Source organism: Chelonia mydas, chromosome 2, assembly GCF_015237465.2.
Source record: "Chelonia mydas isolate rCheMyd1 chromosome 2, rCheMyd1.pri.v2, whole genome shotgun sequence".
NCBI classification, from domain to species: domain Eukaryota; kingdom Metazoa; phylum Chordata; order Testudines; family Cheloniidae; genus Chelonia; species Chelonia mydas.
In genome coordinates, this window is record NC_057850.1 from 160461455 (window position 1) to 160482636 (window position 21182).

Here is a 21182-nt window from a genome sequence, read left to right on the forward strand (position 1 = left end):
CTCACTGCTGGCAAGGGGCCCCCCTCCCACCCACAGCTCCTAGCCCCACAGGGCAGCAGGGGGACCCCTCCCAGCCACTGGGCAATGGGGTCCCTGAAGCTCCCAGCCGCTGCAGAGGGGAAGGCAGGGTGCTGGACCCTCCTCCCTCTCCATTTTGTCAGGGATGTTTTTAGTAAAAGTCAGGGCAGGTCACAAGGATTCTGTGATTTTTTTTTAATTGTCCGTGACCTGTCCATGACTTTTACTAAAAGTATCCATGACAAAATCATAGCCTTACATAGGGATAATGGCTGTCATGACATATCAAAGCATGCAAGGGCATGTGACTAGGTCATGTGATACTGGACCCCATTTTGGTACCTGTGTTTTTCCACAAACTGTGCTATGGGCTTTGCTTGAAAGAAAGAAAAGTTCCCACCACATGGGAGAAGCTATAAAGGGGGGAAGTGACATCACGAATGGGCCTCACTCCCCACACAAGAGCACACCTGGAAACAAAGGGACAAAGGGACTTAACTGGGGGAAGTGCTGGTCCCAGGCAGGAAAGAAGGGAGTCTGCCTGTATCTGGAAACTTGGTGGACTGTTTGTACTATTTAACAGATTGAGACACTGCTTGATTCAAATCCTATCCAGTTGAGAGAACTTAGATTGTGTTTTTGTTTTATTTCTTATGGTAGTCTACTTTGATCTGTTTGCTATTACTTATAATCAATTAAAATATATCTTTCTATAGTTATTAATTCTATTTTATAGCTTACCTAAAAACAGTGTGATTTGAGTGAAGTGCTTAGGGAAAAATCTCAGATCAGTTAACAAAGGCTTGTGCATTGTCCTCTCTACTTTGAGGGAGGTGTAGACTGGGTAATAACTCATATACTAGTCAGGATTTTGACCAGGGCCGGATGGTTCAGCTCCGGGGTTCTAGGCTGTGGAGTATCTTGGTTGTTAATTCTCTCTATTGTTAATTCATGAGTGGCTGAGGAGAAGCATTCATGTAACTGCAGCTGGGTATGTCCCTGCCTGTGTAAATTTTGTGTAAGTGCAGGATCGGGACCAGTCTGCAGCTTGTCACAGCAACACAGTATGAGAGGGAGCCCAGGCTGGTGAAACAGAGGGCTCAGTGGTTCTAGTTCCAAGTTGCGCCCTGGGGGGAAAACAGTCACAATTGCTTCAGCACCCCAACTATACCCCCCTTTCAGCTCCCCCTCGCCCCCTTTCTAGCTCCCCCCATCCTCTTTTTGGGAACCTGAAATATGGTAACCCTATAAATGTCATCCTCTTTTTGTGGCATAACCATTCCCTTCGGGTTAGAACTTTCTCAGAGGATTATGGCCTTTCCATTAATAAGATAGAAATAAAGAGGGAAAGAGCTCCCATATCCAAACTTTCATCTTCACTAAATAGCCATTTTAGGGAGAAAACAGCCCACAAATAAATGACTGATCTGAACATGTTTCTGAAATTTGACTTTAAAATATCTTTAAAATATTCATCCTTTTGTCAAAATGGTAATGATGCCATTGGGTTGCTTTTAGAACCTTCAACAAAAAGTGAGGCCTATATAATAGCTTGAGTACTGCATTGGAATGTTGGATTATCTATAGTCCATTAACAATACACTGGCTATCTTCCTAGTTTTACTTACGTGAAGTCTCCATTATGAATGTATGTTGTGTTTTTTATATGCTTTCAGTGACAAAAGTTGAAGTAAAGATTGATGGAGTAAATATCCCAATGCAGTAGAATTTCAGATGATGTAAATCAGAATAGCTGAGCAGAGGGTCTAGTCTATTATCTCAAAAATATCCCCCTCTCTCCCCCAGCTATTACCCTTCTCTTTATCCTTTGCCTTACTGCCAAATGCACTACAAATACACTTTGCATCCGACGAAAGCTCATGCTCTAATACGTCTGTTAGTCTATAAGGTGCCACAGGACTCTTTGCCGCTTTTACAAATACACTGACATTCCAATCATTTCCACAGAATATCAATGGAACACTGATGCACAGCAGGCGATGTAGAGGACCACAAGACAAGCAATAAGCATTTTTGCCGAGTGCCTGCTCTGAATGCTTTCCCAATATCATTTTTTTTCTCTGTAAATAATGGCTCTACTTGCCACAGGGACGTTATGAGATCACAGAGAGAAGGGGAGATGCCCAGTGCATCTGCAAACAGAAGGAGATGCATTTACAATAAAATATGTGTGTTAAGATGTGATCCACATTGTGAAAGCTTTTGTGTACTGCTGCCCTTTAACATTTTAACAACTTTTTCAAGAGAATACGTGGATCAAGATCTCCTACATTAAGGAAATGTTAACTTTTCAGTTGCTATATTTAAGAGAATTCCATTATTTTCTTTGCAATTTTCATCATCTTTCAGCAAAGTATTGGTTGCAGCAATCCGGCGGTGAAAAAGGCTTCCTCATTGTCTAGTATTAGACTGTCACCGTGCCTCAGTGGGTCACAGCTGAGGATATCAGATTCAGGAGAAATAGGGCAGACTCACACCAAAATGATGGTTATTCTATTATAAGATATACCAAGCCAGAAATAAAAGTAAACTTCTGTCTCACCACACTAGCTATCACAAAGTCCAAACTGCAGTCTCCTTAGGCATCCCAGCCCTTGTTTCACCACACAGAAACTTTATGAGTGGTTATTTAAAACCAATTTAATCAAACAAAGGGGTCTTCTGATATGATGAGATCAGCCACACAGCCAAGTCAATCTGTAACTCAGATCTTACCTAATAATCACGCTATTGTCAGTTCTTTAGTAGCTAATAGCTAAACGTTTATAAGAGAAAAGAAAGAGAAGAGAGTTAAAATGGTCAACATGGCATATATGCAATCATTTCAGAGCTCTTGTATCAGGTTTGTAGCAGTGACGGAATAAACTGCTGGCTGCTGAAGTCTCTGGTACCTCCCAAAAGATTGGAAGGTCCTGAGTCCATTAATTAAAATACCCCTTTTAGTGTAAGTCCATAGTCCAGATATCAGAGCAGGAAAGAGGCAAAATGGAGATTCTTCCAGCCTTTTTTATTCTTTCTCCCATGTGGAGGGAACTTCACTGTCCCAAACAAAAACCCCAGCGCAGTTTGTAGAAAAGTACAGACACAAGATGGAGTCCAGGGTCACATGAGCAAGTCGCATGCCCTTACATGCTTTCATGACTCCCAGCAGGAGCCATTACCGATATTTTGGCTCAAGTGTACACAGGAAGGCTCACCAGGCAGGGATGAGCTGCTTCTGTGGTTCACTGTAAGAGTTAATGTTCCTTAATGGACCATCAACTCAAATAGTTCATCACAAAGTGCTGGCCAGACTGGATGTAAATTACCTTGTGGGTGCTACTACAGGAGCAAACGCATTTATAGTCAATATTCATAACTTTAGATACGAAGATGATGCATGCGTACAAACAGGATAATCATATTTAGCAAATCATAACTTTTTCCTTGACACCTTACATGACATACTTTGCATGAGATTTGCTGCAATAGTCGAACAGTGGCAATATTAATTATATAAATGGTCATGTTCCAATCATACAGCATCACACGGACATTTTCTCTTTTCTACTGTTGTTCTCAGAGTGTCTTCCTCTTTTTCCCAGAGGAAGAGTGGTGTCATTTTATGCAAGCACCATAGTGTTATGTCTGCAAAAACAAAATAAGATGTTTCCTTTGTGTTTATACTGATCACCATTTAAAATATGGCAACATTTGCAGACCAAATTAACTTTAGCATGGAATTTCACAGCTGGTGGATTAGAGCTAGGTGAAAAAGCTTAAAGGTGAAGCAAAACATTTTGTTTCACTCTTCTCAATTCACTAAAAATGTTGTTGTTTTTTATTTTCAAGTCAACCTAAAACAATTTTTTTCCAGATTTGCTGGTGAAACAAAAAAAATCCATAATTCACACAATTGTAACCCTATACCTAAATTGTGTTTAGACTGTAGCCTACCATGCATATCACTGTATTCTTGAATGAACTCACATGGAAAAAAAGAGATAAAAGATAAGAACACCCTACCGCCCAGGGGCAAAGACTTTTCACAAAATGATCATTTCATATCTGACCTCTCAGTCTTCCTCCTCAAAAGAAACCTGCACAATACCTTCAGAAGATGGGCCTGGGATCATAACTTTGCTAGATAAAAATCATGGACTCAGTAGAGACATTGGTTTTGTCTCATTACAACAGTCTAACCCACTTACCTGCCTTTGTCCTATGACTGCCGACACGTTAATTTCCCTTTCATCTTAAATGGTCACTTGTAATATGCATATGGCAGCTGGCAGATGTTCCCAGTTGTTTTACTGGCACAACCTCATTTTAATGATTTCTTCCCGGGATCTTACACTGCATAGAGGACTCCATTTTGTACAGCAAAATGGCATCGACAGAACTGCATGATCTCACGTGTTTGGTATATGCGGGGTCATACTGTGCAGAGGTGTCCTCCCAGCATCGGGACCTTGCACACCGTTTTTAGGCGCGGTCATGCTGTATGGAGCAAACTGGCATCCTCTGCAGATTGCTGTGACCCTATCTGTTGATGAGACCCACAGTTTGGGAACCACTAACTTATCCATAACAATTTTTTGCACATTGCATTTAGCTGTGACCCTCTGATTACCTTTCCCAGACCTGAAGAAGACCTCTGTGTAGTTCTAGACTTGTTTCTTTCACCAACACAAACTGGTCCAATAAAAGATAATATCTCACCCCCTTGTCTCTCGTGAATATCTTAGTAATGTTGACATGAATATTACACTAATTGTGAAGTTTTTAATGGCATTCACTCTCATTCGAAGATGAGAAGATGAGATGAGAAGATGAGAATTTAAAATATGCCTAATGGCTTTAGATACTAAAGTTAATGAGAACTGGACATCTAGATCCTTGCAGTGTCTGAAAATCTCAGCCCTAAACAACATATTCTTTGGCTTCAGGCCATCTCATCAAAAAGACACGTCTACGGTTAGTATATTTAGTAGGGAAAGTATTGTTCAGCTGTACCACAACAAATTAATATAATTCTTAATTAAAAAGAAGATAGCATTATGTGAACTGTTTTATTGATGTTTTTAAAACATAGCTAGATCTGCCAGTAGATAGCACCAAGATTGGCTGTAAGGCTTGTGTTTATGAACGATTTTGCTACTTGTTATACTTGAATGCATCAAGGGGTGAAAACCTGGCCCCATTGTAATCAATGGGAGTTTTGCTATTGATTTCATTGGGGCAAAGATTTCACCTCAAGTGTGTCTGCAAATTAATTCATCCTTAGTCAAGCAGAAACCAAAAGATTATCATGCTCTATATTAAAATGTTTGTTAAAATGGAAGTGTGACATGCTGGATAAAACAATCGCAATGCATTTATAGCCAGGAGGCTTTTAAAATGCATTTATTGACAAGTAAAGTAGAAATGAAAACCTGTTATTTATATTGAGTGCTCCAGACTGAAGCCCTCAAGAAATCCACATAATGAGAGGACTCTCATTTTATTAAAGCTCTGCAAGTCCAAAGGGGCAACTAAAGAGAAGAGGGAGATGAGGAAGAAGAGTGGCCACCCACGGGGTACAGCTGTATTGTCGCACTGCTCTAAGTAGCCTGGATCTATTAGATGAATCACATTTCTTAGTTATGTAAGCCATGTGGCCTGAATCTCGAGAGAGTAAGGAGCTCTTTGCTCCCATTTGTTGGTGAACAGGGAGAAGAATAACAACACAGCTGTTCATCTGCATAAAGCTATTTACCCAGAACTCCAGATGGCTCAGATGTTCCAGAGGGAAAGGAGCGTTTTGCCCCCATCTATTGGTAAACAGGGGAAGTATGACTATAAAGAGAGCTTTGTTTGCATAAGTTTGCTACCCAGAATTCCTCCAGTTACATGCTGGGAGACATCCTAAATGTACAGAAACTCAGAATTGGCTGGGTAGTGGAACTAAACAGTGAAAATAAGAGGAAAATTGGCTGATGCTCTTTTATAAGGACTGCGTTTGAGGGCCTTGTGTGCTGCTAGAGATCTTTTATGGTGGATCCTGGTTATTGAGAGGACTTGATGACAGGAGATAACATAGAGATTGCTCTTTGTGAGGGTGAAACAGAGAGAGTTTGTTGCCGAAGCTACCGAAGACAACAGCAGAACTCTGGTGAGACCCTTCTTACCCAGCCATTATGTATAGCTGAAATGGCTGCAGCTGGGTTACATGGGGGAGCCTCAGGATCCAGCAGCACTTCCCAAGGAATTGGAGAACAGGCCTGCCTCAGGCTACCTCAGGATTCTGGGATTATACTCCACTGACACCAAACTGTGAGTGGGATTTGGCAGATGGAGGGAGGGGAATATAAATTGTAAAGGGCTATTTCCTTAGTGGACAGTCACACCAGTGGGTGGGAAACTGAGTTAATAGACTACTGCCTAAGTTACCATGGGAAGTGTTTCATTAATCATTCATGTAGATGTACTGTTGTGCTTTCCCAAGTTGCTGGTATGTTCCCTTGCCCTCTTATACAGTTCTCCTTGTTTCATACACAGACTTAGTGCCCGTGAGTGGGGACATACTGCCTATTAAAGACACCCTGAGAAGATATTTAGTGATCTCAAAACTGACAGCCACCTGCTCAAGTGCACACCCTACATTTCTAAGAGGCTGACCCTGGCCCTTGTTGCTGCTGATAATACCTTGTAGAAGGACAATCCTTATGAAGAGTGGATCCATCCATCCTGTATGTGCCACTTCTAGCTGAGTCACTGTCACTTGCACTTTGTGTTCTTGTAAACGAAGATGATAATCCTCTTTAGTGTTCCTAAAGCTACTGGTAAAAAGAACTTTAAATCAATGTTAGTCAGTTTTCTGTTAGCAAGTAACTGTGTTCATGGAGGTGGAGTCTTTCAGGTACATACTATGAATGATGGAGGAATATATAGTTGTAGCATCTTTCCTATAAATTTTGAGGACTGCTATCATAGCAAATAATATATTAATATTTTTGTCAACAAGGCTAACAGCTTCAAAATGCCCATCCCAAAAGTCTATTAAGATTGTAACCTCCTTGATGCATGGACATGAGTTTGATTCTCCTCTCACACCATGTACTCTGTCTTCAGTAGAATCACTCCAGGTTGACACCAAGGTAACAGAAGAACTTGGTCCTCTTTTTTCTTATGAAGTTAATATTCCATGGCAGGGCATGCTGCCTCCAAAACAAAGGCATAGCTAGGAGCATAAGAGCAGGGACCAGATCTTTGTATGTGTTTGTATTGTATTCGTTAGCACGATAGGACCCTGATCCTGATTGGGGTCTCTGGCTGCAACTGTCATAAATATTAAGTAATACTAATAATTAATAAAATGTTTTGAGGCATAAATGGCAGGCAATCCAAGATAGGTTTGAGTAGGTTCTTAGTACAATTTTGTAACCAAGCTGGAATTTCACTGGCACTCAGGTGAAAGTTTTATGAAGAGGCATAGTTCATCCTGGGCTTGACTTTTCATATCTGTGAGATTCCGGGTAGGACCGGCTCTAGGCACCAGCAAAGCAAGCATGTGCTTGGGGCGGCAAAAAACCTTTTTTTGCTTGGGCAGCTGTGCTCTCGGAGCTTGGGGCGGCAAAAAACCTAGAGCCGGCCCTGATTCTGGGCAGTTGTTTTCTGAGCAAGGTGCAGAACTGCAGACTATCAACAGAAGAATCTTGAAGTTTGTAAATCCAGACACTTTTTTCCAAGCTGGTGTTAACAAAACCAGGGATAAAAATATTCAAAACTGGGGAAGGAGAGATATCAGCCTACTTATGTTCTCCAAATGCTAACAAGCACCTGAAATATAATTGAGGATCTGTGAAATAATCCACTTTTCCTGCTCTAGCAGTGGAAGTGAATTATGGTGACTTTTTATCTCAAAAACAGATTGGTAAGGATTTCCTTACAAATAACAAAAAACTCATTACCCATTTCAGCTGTCTTTTGCTTGTTTGGTGGTTGCTAAACCCAGTTATAAACTTAGAGCTAAAGAAATGGGCTACATGGGCAAGTCTTTTGGCATTGTTCATTAAAAACCTGTCAGAGGGTTTCCAGCTGTTTCCCTCTCCCACCTCCCCAACTGGTCTGCACAACAGCCCACTACAGAAATGAGGACTTCTGAGTACTGCTTGCAAATAACAGATTTTTCAAGCAGCTGGCAATTAAAAAAAATAGCTTCAAATTGAACCAAAAATTATTTTTTCTGAAATTTTTGGTGACTCAAAAAGTTGGGCAGAGGGTGAGGGGGGGGGAAAGTGTTTCAGGCTAGATAAAACATTTCATTTTGTCAAAATCAAGAATGTTTTATCTTTGACCAATTTTGAACATTTTCAAATAAAATTAAATTACATTAAATTTTGTAAAATAATAATAATAATTAATAATATCAAAACAAATTTCAACTTTTTTAAAAAAGTCAAAACTAAATGTTTCAATTTTTTTCAGAATTTTTTTTTACTAAAACAACTTAGCAAACCCAACACAAATGTGTGACGCATTTTTCAGTGTTGCCAAATCTGCATTTTTCACTGCAAAATTTCCATTGAAAAATTTCACCCAGCTCCATTTCTGAGCCTTTTGAACATATTTTAGATTCACATACTGTGTGGATCAGTACAAAAGAGCTGGACCTTATTGTGAAAATTCTCAGTGCTCAGTTGCCCTCAGTGATTCATTTCTGACTTCCTTTGGCATGGTCTGGGGCCACTGATTCCAAGTCTGAACTATTCTCAATACTATAATAGATATAGCACCAACAATAGCCAAGTTGTAGTGGGGCGGCTGCCCCACTCCCTGGGAAAAAGGGGTAGAACAGGCTAGGGAGGCTGTGCAGACCAGCAGCCAATAAGCAAGGGCCTGTGGAGAGCTAATCAGGGCCGGGCTGGGTCCTACATAAAGGCTGCTTAGCAGAGGAGAGGGCAGTCTGTCCCTGACTAGCAAGGGAAGAGGACTGGTTCCTGAGGTAAGGAGGTAGCACATTGGACAGAGAAGTGCTGGGCAGGCTTGGGGGGAGCAGAGGAGAGCTCCAGCCCAGTTACCTGCCAGGCTGCAGCCCATACTACAAAGGGCCGAGAAGGTGCACAGGGCTAAAGGGGAAGTGGTCCAGGGAAGATAGCCGGACAAGAGGGGAGAGAAGGAGGGTAGAGAGAGGCTGCTGCTAGAGGGACTATGTGTCAGGACCCATAGTAGCGGGTGGGCCTGGGTTCCCCTCTTCCCCCGACCTTGCACTGCTCCTGGCCACAGAGGAGTGTGGCTGAGACAGACTGCAACTTGTCCCTGAGGTGAGGGGCTAGACTTTGGGGTTGTGGTTGGCCACTGAGGCAGGTGCAAGCCGAAGGACTGTTGTTCACCCCCCACCGGAAGGGGATGAGGATGGAGTAAGGGGTGAGTCAGGACCCTGTCACCCAAGTACTTGAAACTGAAATTTTCACCCAAGTATTTGAAACTGAAATTTCCCAGGCTTGGTCTCTGCTACAAGGTGAATTTTGGTGTTCAGGTTTGAGGGGGAAGGAAATAATTCTGCTGTTTTTGAATATGAGGATAATAACACTTAGATGGGGAGAAAAAATCTTGCGCTTACACATCTAGGTTCTAGAAAACTGAAATTTGGCAAAGTAATAAACCTTAGGCTAGAGAAATGTGATTGAATGGTACACATTTGTTTTAGTTGATAAGGTGGTAATAACAAGTGATCCCTTTCTAGCTACAACAGCTTCCACCATAGTACTGCCAGTGGATTTGCACAGGTGGCACTAGTGGTGAAATATTGGTCCCAATTTTTGCCACCAGAGAGGAGCAAGGTTTTGCATCCCTGCCCAGCCTGGCTAATATCCTCCATGAACTTATCTAGTTTTGGCCTTCACAACATCCTCTGGCAAAGAGCTCCACAGGTTGACTGTGTGTTGAATATACAATACTAATTCCCTGAGCCAGCCTCTCTTGGTTTTGTTATTTCCTTTGTAACTCTGCGTTACAGTTCTCAGTCTCCATTATCAGCTGCCTGCTGTAGCTTTTTTCATCCGTCTCCCTATTTAGCTGTCTAGTGTTTGCACTCTCATTTCATTGACTTGGCACCTTATTCTTTGATCTGCTAATTTTCTTTTACCTTCTGATCTGTCTTTTCTCTGATGAAAGCTAATCCTTTCATTACCCAACTACTCCCCAATTTAGACATCTTATTCCCCATTCTCTCTCATTTCCTTGCTTCCCACAAATTGTCTTGTAATGATTTCTCTTCTTTTTAACTAACCTCTTAAATTTTTCCCACAGCTCAAAGCACCTTACTGCTAATGCTTTGCTTCTAAACTTGCAATAGGCTTAACTCATTAATTATATTGCAGATGTAAGGTTTTCTGCTACTATTTCTTTTAAAAAAAAACAAAGAATTTGCCAATATTTGCAAGCCTTCAGGTGTAATGAAAATGCAGCTGTTCTTGCAGATATACAATTTTGTTGATTGTAACACTGTCTTCTGTATCTTTAAATATTTAAAATCACTTTGCAACTCTTTCCACACAGTACGCAACCAGAAAGCAATTGGGCAAAAATAGCAATCATTAACTTTGCAGATGTGCTAAGCACAGCAGGTAGTATATGTGATTCAAATTCAAAATACCACTCCTCAGAAGCAAAGTCTGGGGATTTACAGTTCCTGCAGTATACGGAGGGATATCACTTGAACACTGGTTAAAAGAAAACATAGAGGCTGATCCAGCAACACAGTGAAAAAAGTTTTCATTAACATGAGTAAACAAAATTAATGTGAAAAACTCACCATAAACAGTATTTTTAAAAAATCCTCTTCTCATACCAAGTTAAGGAAGTGAAAAAAAAAATGGAGCACTGAAATTGAAGGAATATTAGATAAAAAACAAATGCTACAACATCAATAAGATTGAAAACTGATCTTCATAAGTAAACTTGTGTGAAGAATGAAAATCCTTTAGTGATATTTTGAGGATGCTGTATACACAACTTCCTTGTAAATATACAGTAGTTATGCCATAGGAGTGTTGTAAGAATTAAATCATGAATGTTAATAAAGTGCTTTCTTAGCTTCCAGGGAAAAGTACTACAGTCTAAGTGCAAAGCAGCATTACAGATATGGTATTGATTACTACAAAGATCTATGGAAGTGGGTGTAGAGCAACCAAGAGTATTTTAATTAGAGCAACTTTACCAAACCACCCATTGTATGAAGGCCACATTTTGAACCTCTGTGCAAAGCCCTATGTCACTGGCCCTGCTTAAAGATTTCCTTGGGGGTGCATGGGTGTCAAGGAGACCGTTTCCCTACCAGAGGGCACAGCACCAGTGCACCTGCTCCAAAACTGCTAGTAGTCATATCCCACATAGGAGGTTCGACAATTGGTTCCATATAGTCACAGATTCAGCGGTCCCAACCCACCTCACATTGTCACAACCAGTGCCCACACAGCTGACCGATCTGCTAGGCACAGGAGATGTAGACTTTCCAGAACAATGGACTTTCTTTCCAGCATGTCCCATGCACTACTCTGCACTTAGGGCCCTCCATGACCCAGAGGGCAAAAGGTGGCCTGGATTTGGCTCTATCCTTATCTTTGGTAAACTAAATATGCAGGCCAGTTAAAACATACATACACACATATTATGACACTCTTACAGTATTATGTCCTACTGAAATTACCACGGCTAATGAGGGTGAGCCATAACATCTGATAAACCAAACACTGGATTTAAATAAGCATGTACACCATTAATCAGAGGGACTAATGAGAGGCATGGTTTTAAAAAAAAAAAAAAACCCTGCTAAAGGATAGGAATCTTTAACATAGACTCTGTGAGCTCTGTACAAAAGTTGCAGTGAAGTCTTCAATGATGGGAATTCATAATTCCATGTCATGCATTCAAAAAATGAGCTCCTCAAAATTGCCTCAAATAATAAGATGCAATAATGAAAAAACTATCCTAAAGCTGTCTAGAGTTAAAAATCTGTCTGTAGACTATTAGTAACTGGAAGTCGGTTTATGGTCTACTGTATATATGTGAAATGAGTTGCACGTCTCAATCTGTTTCTTTAGCTTCCACAAAAACCATCATTGCAACTGACATCTTTCTTGTCATTCTCAACAAAGATGTCAAGAAGTCAATTGGCGTAGCATCTGAATTAACCTTCAACCTGTAGGAGGGGTCTGTCTAGGGAAGGGTTGAGGAACACTGGAAAGGCAGCACGGAGAAGCTTACGCTGCTGCTTGATAACTCTCCTGGGGATTAGGGCAGAGTTTCAATTTCCAGGGATGTCAAGCCTGCATCTTTCATGAGCAGCACATTTCACTTTAAAGTTATTTTTTATAAATATCTACATGTAGTCACTATATAGTTATCTCCTCCAAGCCAACTCATTCCATCTGTAGCAATTGGTATGGTATCCTTCAAAGTCAAAAGGAAAAATGCATTAGGCAACATGATGGCAACTGTAACCCTTCAGGATATATTGCCCCATAAATACTAAAAACCCACTGCAGTGTAGCTTTTATCAAATGCTGTCTGAATGCAAGAGATTGTGGCTTTCACAAATCAGAAAAATGAAACTATAAATTACAGTCCCTGATCTGATATTATTTAGAACTGCCATCCCAGAAGAACACAGAGGATGGTCAATAATTGGTATAACAAATGGTATAGCCAGCATTATAGCTTTGAGACATATACGTTCATCTCAGGTTAATCAAATGTAAAGGAAATAAAATATCTAACTCTTTGATATTGCTGTTGAAGACCCCGGTTCAGCAAAGTACTTACGTACGTGCCCGACTTTCAGCATAGCTGTATTCTCATTGGCAACAGTGGGGCTACTCATGCTTAAAGTTAGGTACATGCTTAAGCAACTTGCTGAATTTGGGTTTAAAATGGGAAACATGGTAATAAAGATTTAAGAACTGGAGCTAGTGAACAGAACAGGTCTGAATTCAGACAGAAATACCGCTGTTCATGTTTGCATGATGGGATATACAAGGACTTAGGTAGCAAATCATCAAACAGGTGCAAGGGACACTGGAGACAAATATGAAATGATAGCAGCAGCAGGCCTGTGGCCAGGAGAAAAAGCCAGTGGCTACTTGATATTGGTCCCCTTTCAAATCTTGTGAGGCTATGGTTCCTTGGGTCCTCCATAATGAGAGATATAAATTTATCATTGGGCATAGTGGAGGGCTCAGGGACATGATCTGCATGTTTCCTTTTGAACCTGTAATGGGCTTTACATGCATAGGTTATTCCTACCCTTAAAAATAGTTTGCCCAAGGAATTGTGTATGGGGATGCTCACAAATTTGCACAAAGGTGCAAATTATCATTTCTGTTATCCTTACCCCACACCCGCAGGATGCAGTGAATGTGTGGGCATATGTGTTGGAGTCAGGCTTTCAAGCCGTCCCAAAAATGCCGTGAACATCAGATACGGTGGCGACTGAGGCCATACACAGACGAGTTAAGACCCATTTAAAGGGGGAACCACAGCACAGCAGAGGAGCCTTGTGCACAGCTTTGAAAGTTTGCCCCTCGGTGTTGTCATGTGTTTATGCAAACCTGTGTGAGAACAATTACAAAGAAGAAGAGTTGAGCTGAGAAGGGGGCCTTTTCTGGGAGCTTGCATATAGTTCCTGTTGCTACGGTTACAACTCACTTTGTCTCTGTGTTCAGCCTGTTCTTTGATAATAGTCTAGCTATTAAGGAGAGTACATAATGATGTAGGACTGGCAGAAAATGGGTGGAGAGAATGTAATAATCCCTAGCAATTTACTTCTTCAAAACACTTGGAAAACATTAAAGATTTGATAGCATCCAGTCCCTGCATAAATGCACAAGTCCAGGGCGGCTGGGCACCAGAAACTCTCCTATAGTGCCTTGCACAAGCAATGGGCACAACTATAGTGTTTGAGCTTCCATGAGTTCAATGATTGCTCAAATCCACCATAATAGACTCTCCTGAGGAGACCAGGAGAGGGAAGGGTCATAGTCCTACCTCACCTCCATGCAGGCCAGCAGAGTTGGTCCTATATGTGAGGCATGGGTGCAAGTGCACAATATACCCTTTTCCAGGATTGCTCAGCATCCCTTCTCCCTTCGTGCTCCAGAAGGCATTGTTTCTGCCTGATGCACAATTCTTCTTGCACAGAGGTGGTGGAAATTTTTCAACACAAAGTGTTCTTGCTGAACTACTGGATTTTGCTGGAAGCAAATTTTGGGTGAGAAAATTATCAGCTTTGATTGGGGGGGAGGAAATCAATCAGAAATTTGGAAACAAATATTCATTTGAATTTTCTTTTTCTTTTTTTTTTTTTTTCAAAAAATGGAAAGCTCTTGAATTTTTTGGTTTGTAGTTTTTTTGTTTTTTGTTTTTTTTCCTTTCTGTCACACTCCCCCTTTGCCTATGAAAGCAATAGAATGTCGACAGTTCATGGTGCTCTCTAGGTTCTCTCTCTCACTCTCACACACACCTTTTTTTCCCTTATAACCCTCTCCTTCTGTATCTTTTCAAAACAACTTAGGAAAAGTTGTTCCTTTTTTATACAGTTGGTAACTCCCCCCACCACCCTTCCTTAACAGAAGTGTTTTGTTTTTGTTTTGTTTTTTCAATCAGATAATGCCATTTCATCAAAACCAAAACTTCCCATGAGAATCTCAATTTCAACAAAATTTCGTGGGGTGGGGAGGGGGAGAAGAGGACACAAAGCATCAGCAAGGTGAAAACTTTCTTTTCTGACACTTTCAGAAAGAAGCTTTTGATTTTTGTTTGTTTTCAAAACAACTTTGTTTTGAATTGTTTCAATATTTATTTTTATATTAAAACATTTTGATTATCAGAACAAAGTGTTTCAACTGACCCAAAACAATTCAAGTTCACTGGAAATTTCAAAATACTTTTGGAACGAAAACAAATGCAAAATTACAAAATTTCCTGCAAAATATAAATTCTGGCTCCTGTGTGGCTCTATTTTTTTAAATCAATCTTACAAACAAGCTTTAACTTTTTTTAAAAATTGCAGTTTCCCTTTAGGAACCATGTATTCTAAAGACTTTGCATGTAGTTTTTAAAACCATATCTCAGTGAAGCATTGAGTCAGATTCATATGATCAGTCACACATTCACGTTCAGAAGAACTTACCTTTCTCTGTGTTTCTGCGTACTCTATTTATTGATGCTTCTATCTCATCAGACTGTATTTTCATGTGTTTGATCACTCTCTTAACAGATTTTCTTTTAATTTATTCTTGTGATAAATTCACACCAATATTCAGTGCCTGATAGAGGATTCACATAGGGAAGCCAGATATGAAGAAGTGGATTTTCAGTCTTTCATCTGGCAAACATTGCTCTATAATCTCATTTTACAAGTGTGTACACAGTTTTTCTCCCTCCGGGTAAGCAATATATTTCATATTTCTCCATTTCAGGCTTGGCACTTATCATTTCCTTTCCCTCTGAAAGAATAAGAGTCCTACGTTTTTAGCAGCTGCTCAGATCCTGTGACTGTCTGTAATAATGCAATTGTATGTTCATGCCATAGTGGATGCCATATTTGCTCTACAAATCCTTATGCAGAAATTTAGAGAAAAGAGACAGTGACTCGGCATGATCCTGTAACAAGAGAATTAGTTTGGTGGCCTTTGCAATGGAAAGGTGGGCTGGGAGGCTTTTTCCATCTTGTCCAGGATATGTATGATAGAAACCTGCACAACACTTCCCAAAGATGAGCTTGGGAGCTTAAATGTATTACTCTACTAGACACTAAAAATCATGGACTGAAAAGAGACACTGGATTTATGGTTTAGTGCAACAATCTGTAACCCCTTCCGCCACCCCCCACCCCCGCCCCGCAGCTCCCAGTGACTGCAGTTGACCATCCGCAATCAGATTACCCTGATGGGCCGCAGGCTGCCCACCACTGCATTATATATACCTACGCATTACACAGGCAAACACTGAATCTAGTTACAAATTATTTGGTTATCTTTTTTTGTGTGTGTCCCTTCTGTATTGTGTGTATATAAGGCATGTTGACCTCAGTCTCCTGCCTGCTTATATAAAGCTATGTAAATTGTCCTGGTAAGATTGTGGACCTGATCCTACAATCCTGACTTGGCCAAAACTGTCACATACTTCAAAAAGGTATTTTATTTGCCCGCAGACTGCAGGATCAGGCCCTGTGTATTTAATTTGCTCTGTCTACAGGCTTTGAATTGTGCTACCTTAACCATGTTCCTTAAAAATGATGGACTCTAATTGTAATCTGGAATCTGCAATTGTAATTTATAATTATCCTTTATTTTTATATTTGTTTTATTATTCATTATTTTGTCTTTCAAATCCCTAAGGCCCTAGTCAGATTGTCTGATTACTTAAGGACTTGATCCTAACTACAAGGAAGTGCAAATAGTTTCAATTAACATAAACAGCTTCTCCCCCCCCACACACACACACACCACTAACAATGTTACCACTTTTTCAAAGTATTTGATTGTTTCTCATCACAGGATAACATTGTGCATTTTTTAAAAGCTGCCAGCAAATTAAGTCAGTCTAGATGAATGAGATACCTCCTTGCAATCAGTCCTTGTACAAACGCCTTTCAATACTTGTTGTACTGATGATAAACCTTTTTTTGTTGAACAAGCCTTCGAGTATTGCCAGGTGAAACACATCTGAGAACTTAATTAGATTATTTTTTGTTCTTGCAGACCACCATCTACTAGACTTAAAAGTGGGCAGGCAGTGACACCCAGTGGCTTGACAGCTGCTTCTTCAAATTCCATCATACAGAAATCTCATCATTATCCAGCCCCTTTTTTATTCCTTATATTTCTTTGTTACTTTAACTGAACACCCTATTTCCCAATTAATATAACATGTTTTATAGAGCAATTAGCAGAAAATATTTTAAACCCTTCTGCCATCACTTTGGACCTCATCTGTATTAATGTTCCAACAAAGTGAGGAAACCTGTTTACAACCTAGTTTCACTTTTCAATGTTCCAGGCTGTATCTTGGTTAGGGAACAACTGAAAAGCTATCTGCATTACCAAACTGGAGCTATGCTGTATCTGGGTGCTCTGATCGTGTTTTTATTGTGCTGTAAATCAGGCTTGTTTCTTTCATCCTGTGCCTGATATGACACAGAGGGAATCTCTACAGAATACCATCCGAATACGAATCATAGAACTGGAAGGGACTTCGAGAGGTCATCTAGTCTAGTCCCCAGCACTCAAGGTAGGACTAAGTATTATCTAGACTTGTGGTGGGCAACCTGCGGCCCACGGACTGCATGCAGCCCGTCAGGGTAATCCACTGGCAGGCCACGAGACAGTTTGTTTACATAGACCATCTGCAGGCACTGCCACCCGCAGCTCCCAGTAGCCACAGTTTGCCATTCCTGGCCAATGGGAGCTATGGGAAACGGTGGTCAGCACGTTTCTGGGGTCCATGCTGCTTCCCACAGCTCCCACTGGCCAGGAACAGTGAACCGTTGCCAGTGGAAGCTGCGGGCAGCCATTCCTGTGGATGGTCAAAGTAAACAAACTGTCTCACAGCCCGCCAGCGGATTACCCTGATGGGCCGCAGGTTGCCCACCACTGATCTAGACCGTCCCTGAGAGGTGTTTGTCTATCTGCTCTTAAAAATCTCCACAACATCCATTCTAGTTTAGGCAATTTATGCCAGTGCTTAACTACCCTGACAGTAGGGATGCCAACCAGCCAGGATTGTCCCGGAGTCTCCAGGAGTTAAAGATTAATCTTTCATTAAAAACTATCTCATGTGATGCAGGGGTGACAGAAGCTCCATAAACCTGGGGATGCCACTGGCACCGGAACTATGGCATCACCCTTCCATTCCACTCCTTCCCCGAGGCCCTACTCTCATTTCACCCCTTTTCCCCAAGTCCCACACCACCTCTTGCCCCCCAAAGACCCCACCCCCCGCTCCCTCCTCTCAGCCCACTCCCCCCTTTGCTCGCCCTTATGGCTGGTAAAAACTGATGGGGCCATAGCCTCCCTTGATGTGATGTGATAGCACCACTGATGTGATGAAACTAACAGGAATATGTCCAACCAAAATTGGCAACATGACTTGACAGTTAAGAAGCTTTTTCCTAATGTCCAACCTAAAGCGCCCTTGCTGCAATTTTAAACCCATTGCTTCTTGTCCTATCCTCAGAGGTTAACAAAAAAAATTTTCTCCCTCCTCCTTGTAACAACCTGTTATGTACTTGAAAACTGTTATCATGTCCCCTCTCAGCCTTCTCTTCTCCATATTAAACAAACCCAATTTTTTTCAACCCCATAGGTCATGTTTTCTTGACTTTTAATCATTTTGTTGCTTTCCTCTTGACTTTCTCCAATTTGTCCACATCTTTCCTGAAATCTGGTGCCCAGAACTGGACACAATACTCCAGTTGAGGCCTAATCAACACAGAGTAGAGCAGAAGAATTACTTCTCGTGTCTTGCTTACAGCACTCCTGCTAATACAGCCCAGAATAATGTGGTGGGTTTTTTGCCACAGTATTACACTGTTGACTCATATTTAGCTTGTGATCCATCATGACCCCCAGATCCCTTTCTGCAGCCTTTCCGAGGCAGTCATTTCCCATTTTGTATGTGTGCAACTGATTGTTCCTTCTTCAGTGGAGTACTTTTCACTAGTTCTTATTGAATTTCATCCTGTTTACTTCAGACCATTTATCTAGTTTGTCCGGATCATTCTGAATTTTAATCCTCTCATCTCCTCCAAAGCGCTTGCAACCCCTTCCAGCTTGATATCATCTGCAAACTTTATAAGTGTACACACTACTAAATCATTCATGGAGATACTGAACAGAACTGGACCCAGAACTGATCCCTGTGGGACCCCATTTGTTATGTCCTTCCAGCTTGACTGTGAACCAATTATTACTCTCTGGAAATGGTTTTCCAACCAGTTAGGCACCCACTGAATAGTAGCTCCATCTGGGTTTTATTTCCCTTGTTGGCTTTTGAGCCTTACTCAAAAGCCTTACTAAAGTCAAAATATACCACATCTACTGCTTCCCCCTATACACAAGGGTTCTTTCTGCTTGTACCTCTCTGAACACGTTTTAAGTAATTTATGATTGTCTTCCACAATCTAGCAGTAATTAAAATTAGTTTATCAAAAGAACAGGCTGTCTGGTCTCAAAATGTAGGCAATTCAAAATGGTAAATCATCTCCTTTAAGGGACACTAAGTTGTCTAGTGGTTAGAGCAGTGGTTCTCAACCAGAAGTCCGGGGGGCCTATGGGAGGCCACAAGCGGATTTCACGGGGGCTGCCAAACAGGGCCAGCATTAGACTCACTGGGGCCCAGGGCAGAAATCCAAAGCCCCACTGCATGGGGCTGAAGCTCGAGGTACAAAGTTAAGCACACAAATGAGTCTTTACAGAATCAGGGCCTTAATCTCTTTGTGCCTCAAGTACTTTGCCTGTCCAATGGAAAGAATACTTAATCACGTTTGCAAAGTCCTTTGAGACTCTAAGTGAATAGCATTATATCAGTGCAAAATATTATTCTTTTATAATATTGGTGAAAATAAATGTCAAGAAATAAATGTGTTAATACAGAAGTTTAGGATGACAGCCTGACATTTAGAAGTCACCTGGGTCTTCAACTGAAAACTAAACACAGAAATTCTGCCAATACAAGTTGTATATTAAACCTGACTGAATCATAATTTCCACAGAGGCATAATTTATATCAAGGTATCTGCCAAAAATGTGGGAGTAAATATATATATATATTTAATTACTGTGCCTTGGAGATAAACAAACATGATTTTCTTTTTCAAGGGAATAGTTTTAACACAATGAGTAGAATATTCAACTCAGGTACCATTGGCTGGCATGTTAGCAAATTGTTAGATTGCTTTTTTAAATGTAAATTGGATCCAAGAGTTTGTTGCCACATGATCAGTGACTTGTGACTCAGAGAATCATAGAAATGCAGGGTTGGAAGGGACCTCGAGAGGTCATCTAGTCCAGTCTCCTGCACTGAGCCAGGACTAAGTATTATCTAGACTGACAGGTGTTTAATTAACCTGTTCTTTAAAATTTCCAGAGTTGGAGATTCCACAGCCTCACTTGGTAATTTGTTGCAGTGTTTAACTAACTTTTCAACTAGGAGGTTTTTCCTAATGTCTAACCTAAATCTCCCTTGCTGCAATTTAAGCTCATTACTTCTTGTCATGTTCTCAGTGGTTAAGGAGGATGCTTTATTACTTATAACAATCATTTACATACTTGAAATCTGTTATGTCCCCTTTCACCCTTCTTTTCCAGATTAAACAAACACTTTTTTCAACCTTTCTTCATAGGTCATTTTTCAAGACCTTTAATCATTATTCATTGCTCTTATCTGGACTTTCTCCAATCTATCCACATCTTTCCTGAAGTGTGGTACCCAAAACTGGACATAGTACTCCAGCTGACACCTTATCAGTACTGAGTAGAGTGGAAGAATCATTTCTCATGTCTGTCTTACAACTCTCCTGATAATACATCCCAGAATGATATCTGTTGTTTGTTTGTTTTGTTTTGCAACAGTATTACATTGATTCATATTTATTTTGTGATCCACTATAATCCCCAGATCCTTTTCTGCAATACTCCTTCCTAGGAAGTCATTTCCCATTTTGTATGTATGCAATTGATTATTCCTTCCTAAGTGTTGTATTTTGCATTTGTCCTTATTGCATTTCATCCTATTTATTTTAGACCATTTCTTCACTTTGTCTAGATCATTTTGAATCCTAATCCTCTCCTTCAAAGCACTTGCAACCCCTCACAGCTTGGTATCCTCCACAAACTTTATAAATGAATTGCCTATGCCACTATCCGAATCATAGACATTGAATAAAACCAGACTCAGGACAGATCCCTGTGGGACCCCACTAGATATGCCCTTGTAGCTTTACTGTGAACCACTAATAACTACTCTCTAAGGCCTGGTCCACACTTGGAGGTGGGGGTGAGGGGATCGATCTAAGTTACGCAACTTCATCTATGTGAATAACGTAGCTGAAGTCAACATACTTGGAGCTACTTACCGCAGTGTCTTCACTTCATTAAATCGACAGCTGACGCTCCCCCATC

The 21182-nt window shown here is 40.8% G+C and overlaps 1 protein-coding gene across 1 annotated transcript in view; it reads left to right on the top strand.

Annotated features, from left to right (window-relative positions):
• The first annotated feature begins 5889 nt into the window (after positions 1-5889).
• Positions 5890-21182, top strand: part of COBL (cordon-bleu WH2 repeat protein) — a 334912-nt gene continuing 319619 nt past the window's right edge. The window contains exon 1 of the mRNA XM_043540443.1: positions 5890-6333. Coding sequence (XP_043396378.1) covers positions 6230-6333 — 104 coding nt within the window. The 5' untranslated portion in view covers positions 5890-6229. The remainder of the gene's footprint in view (positions 6334-21182) is intronic.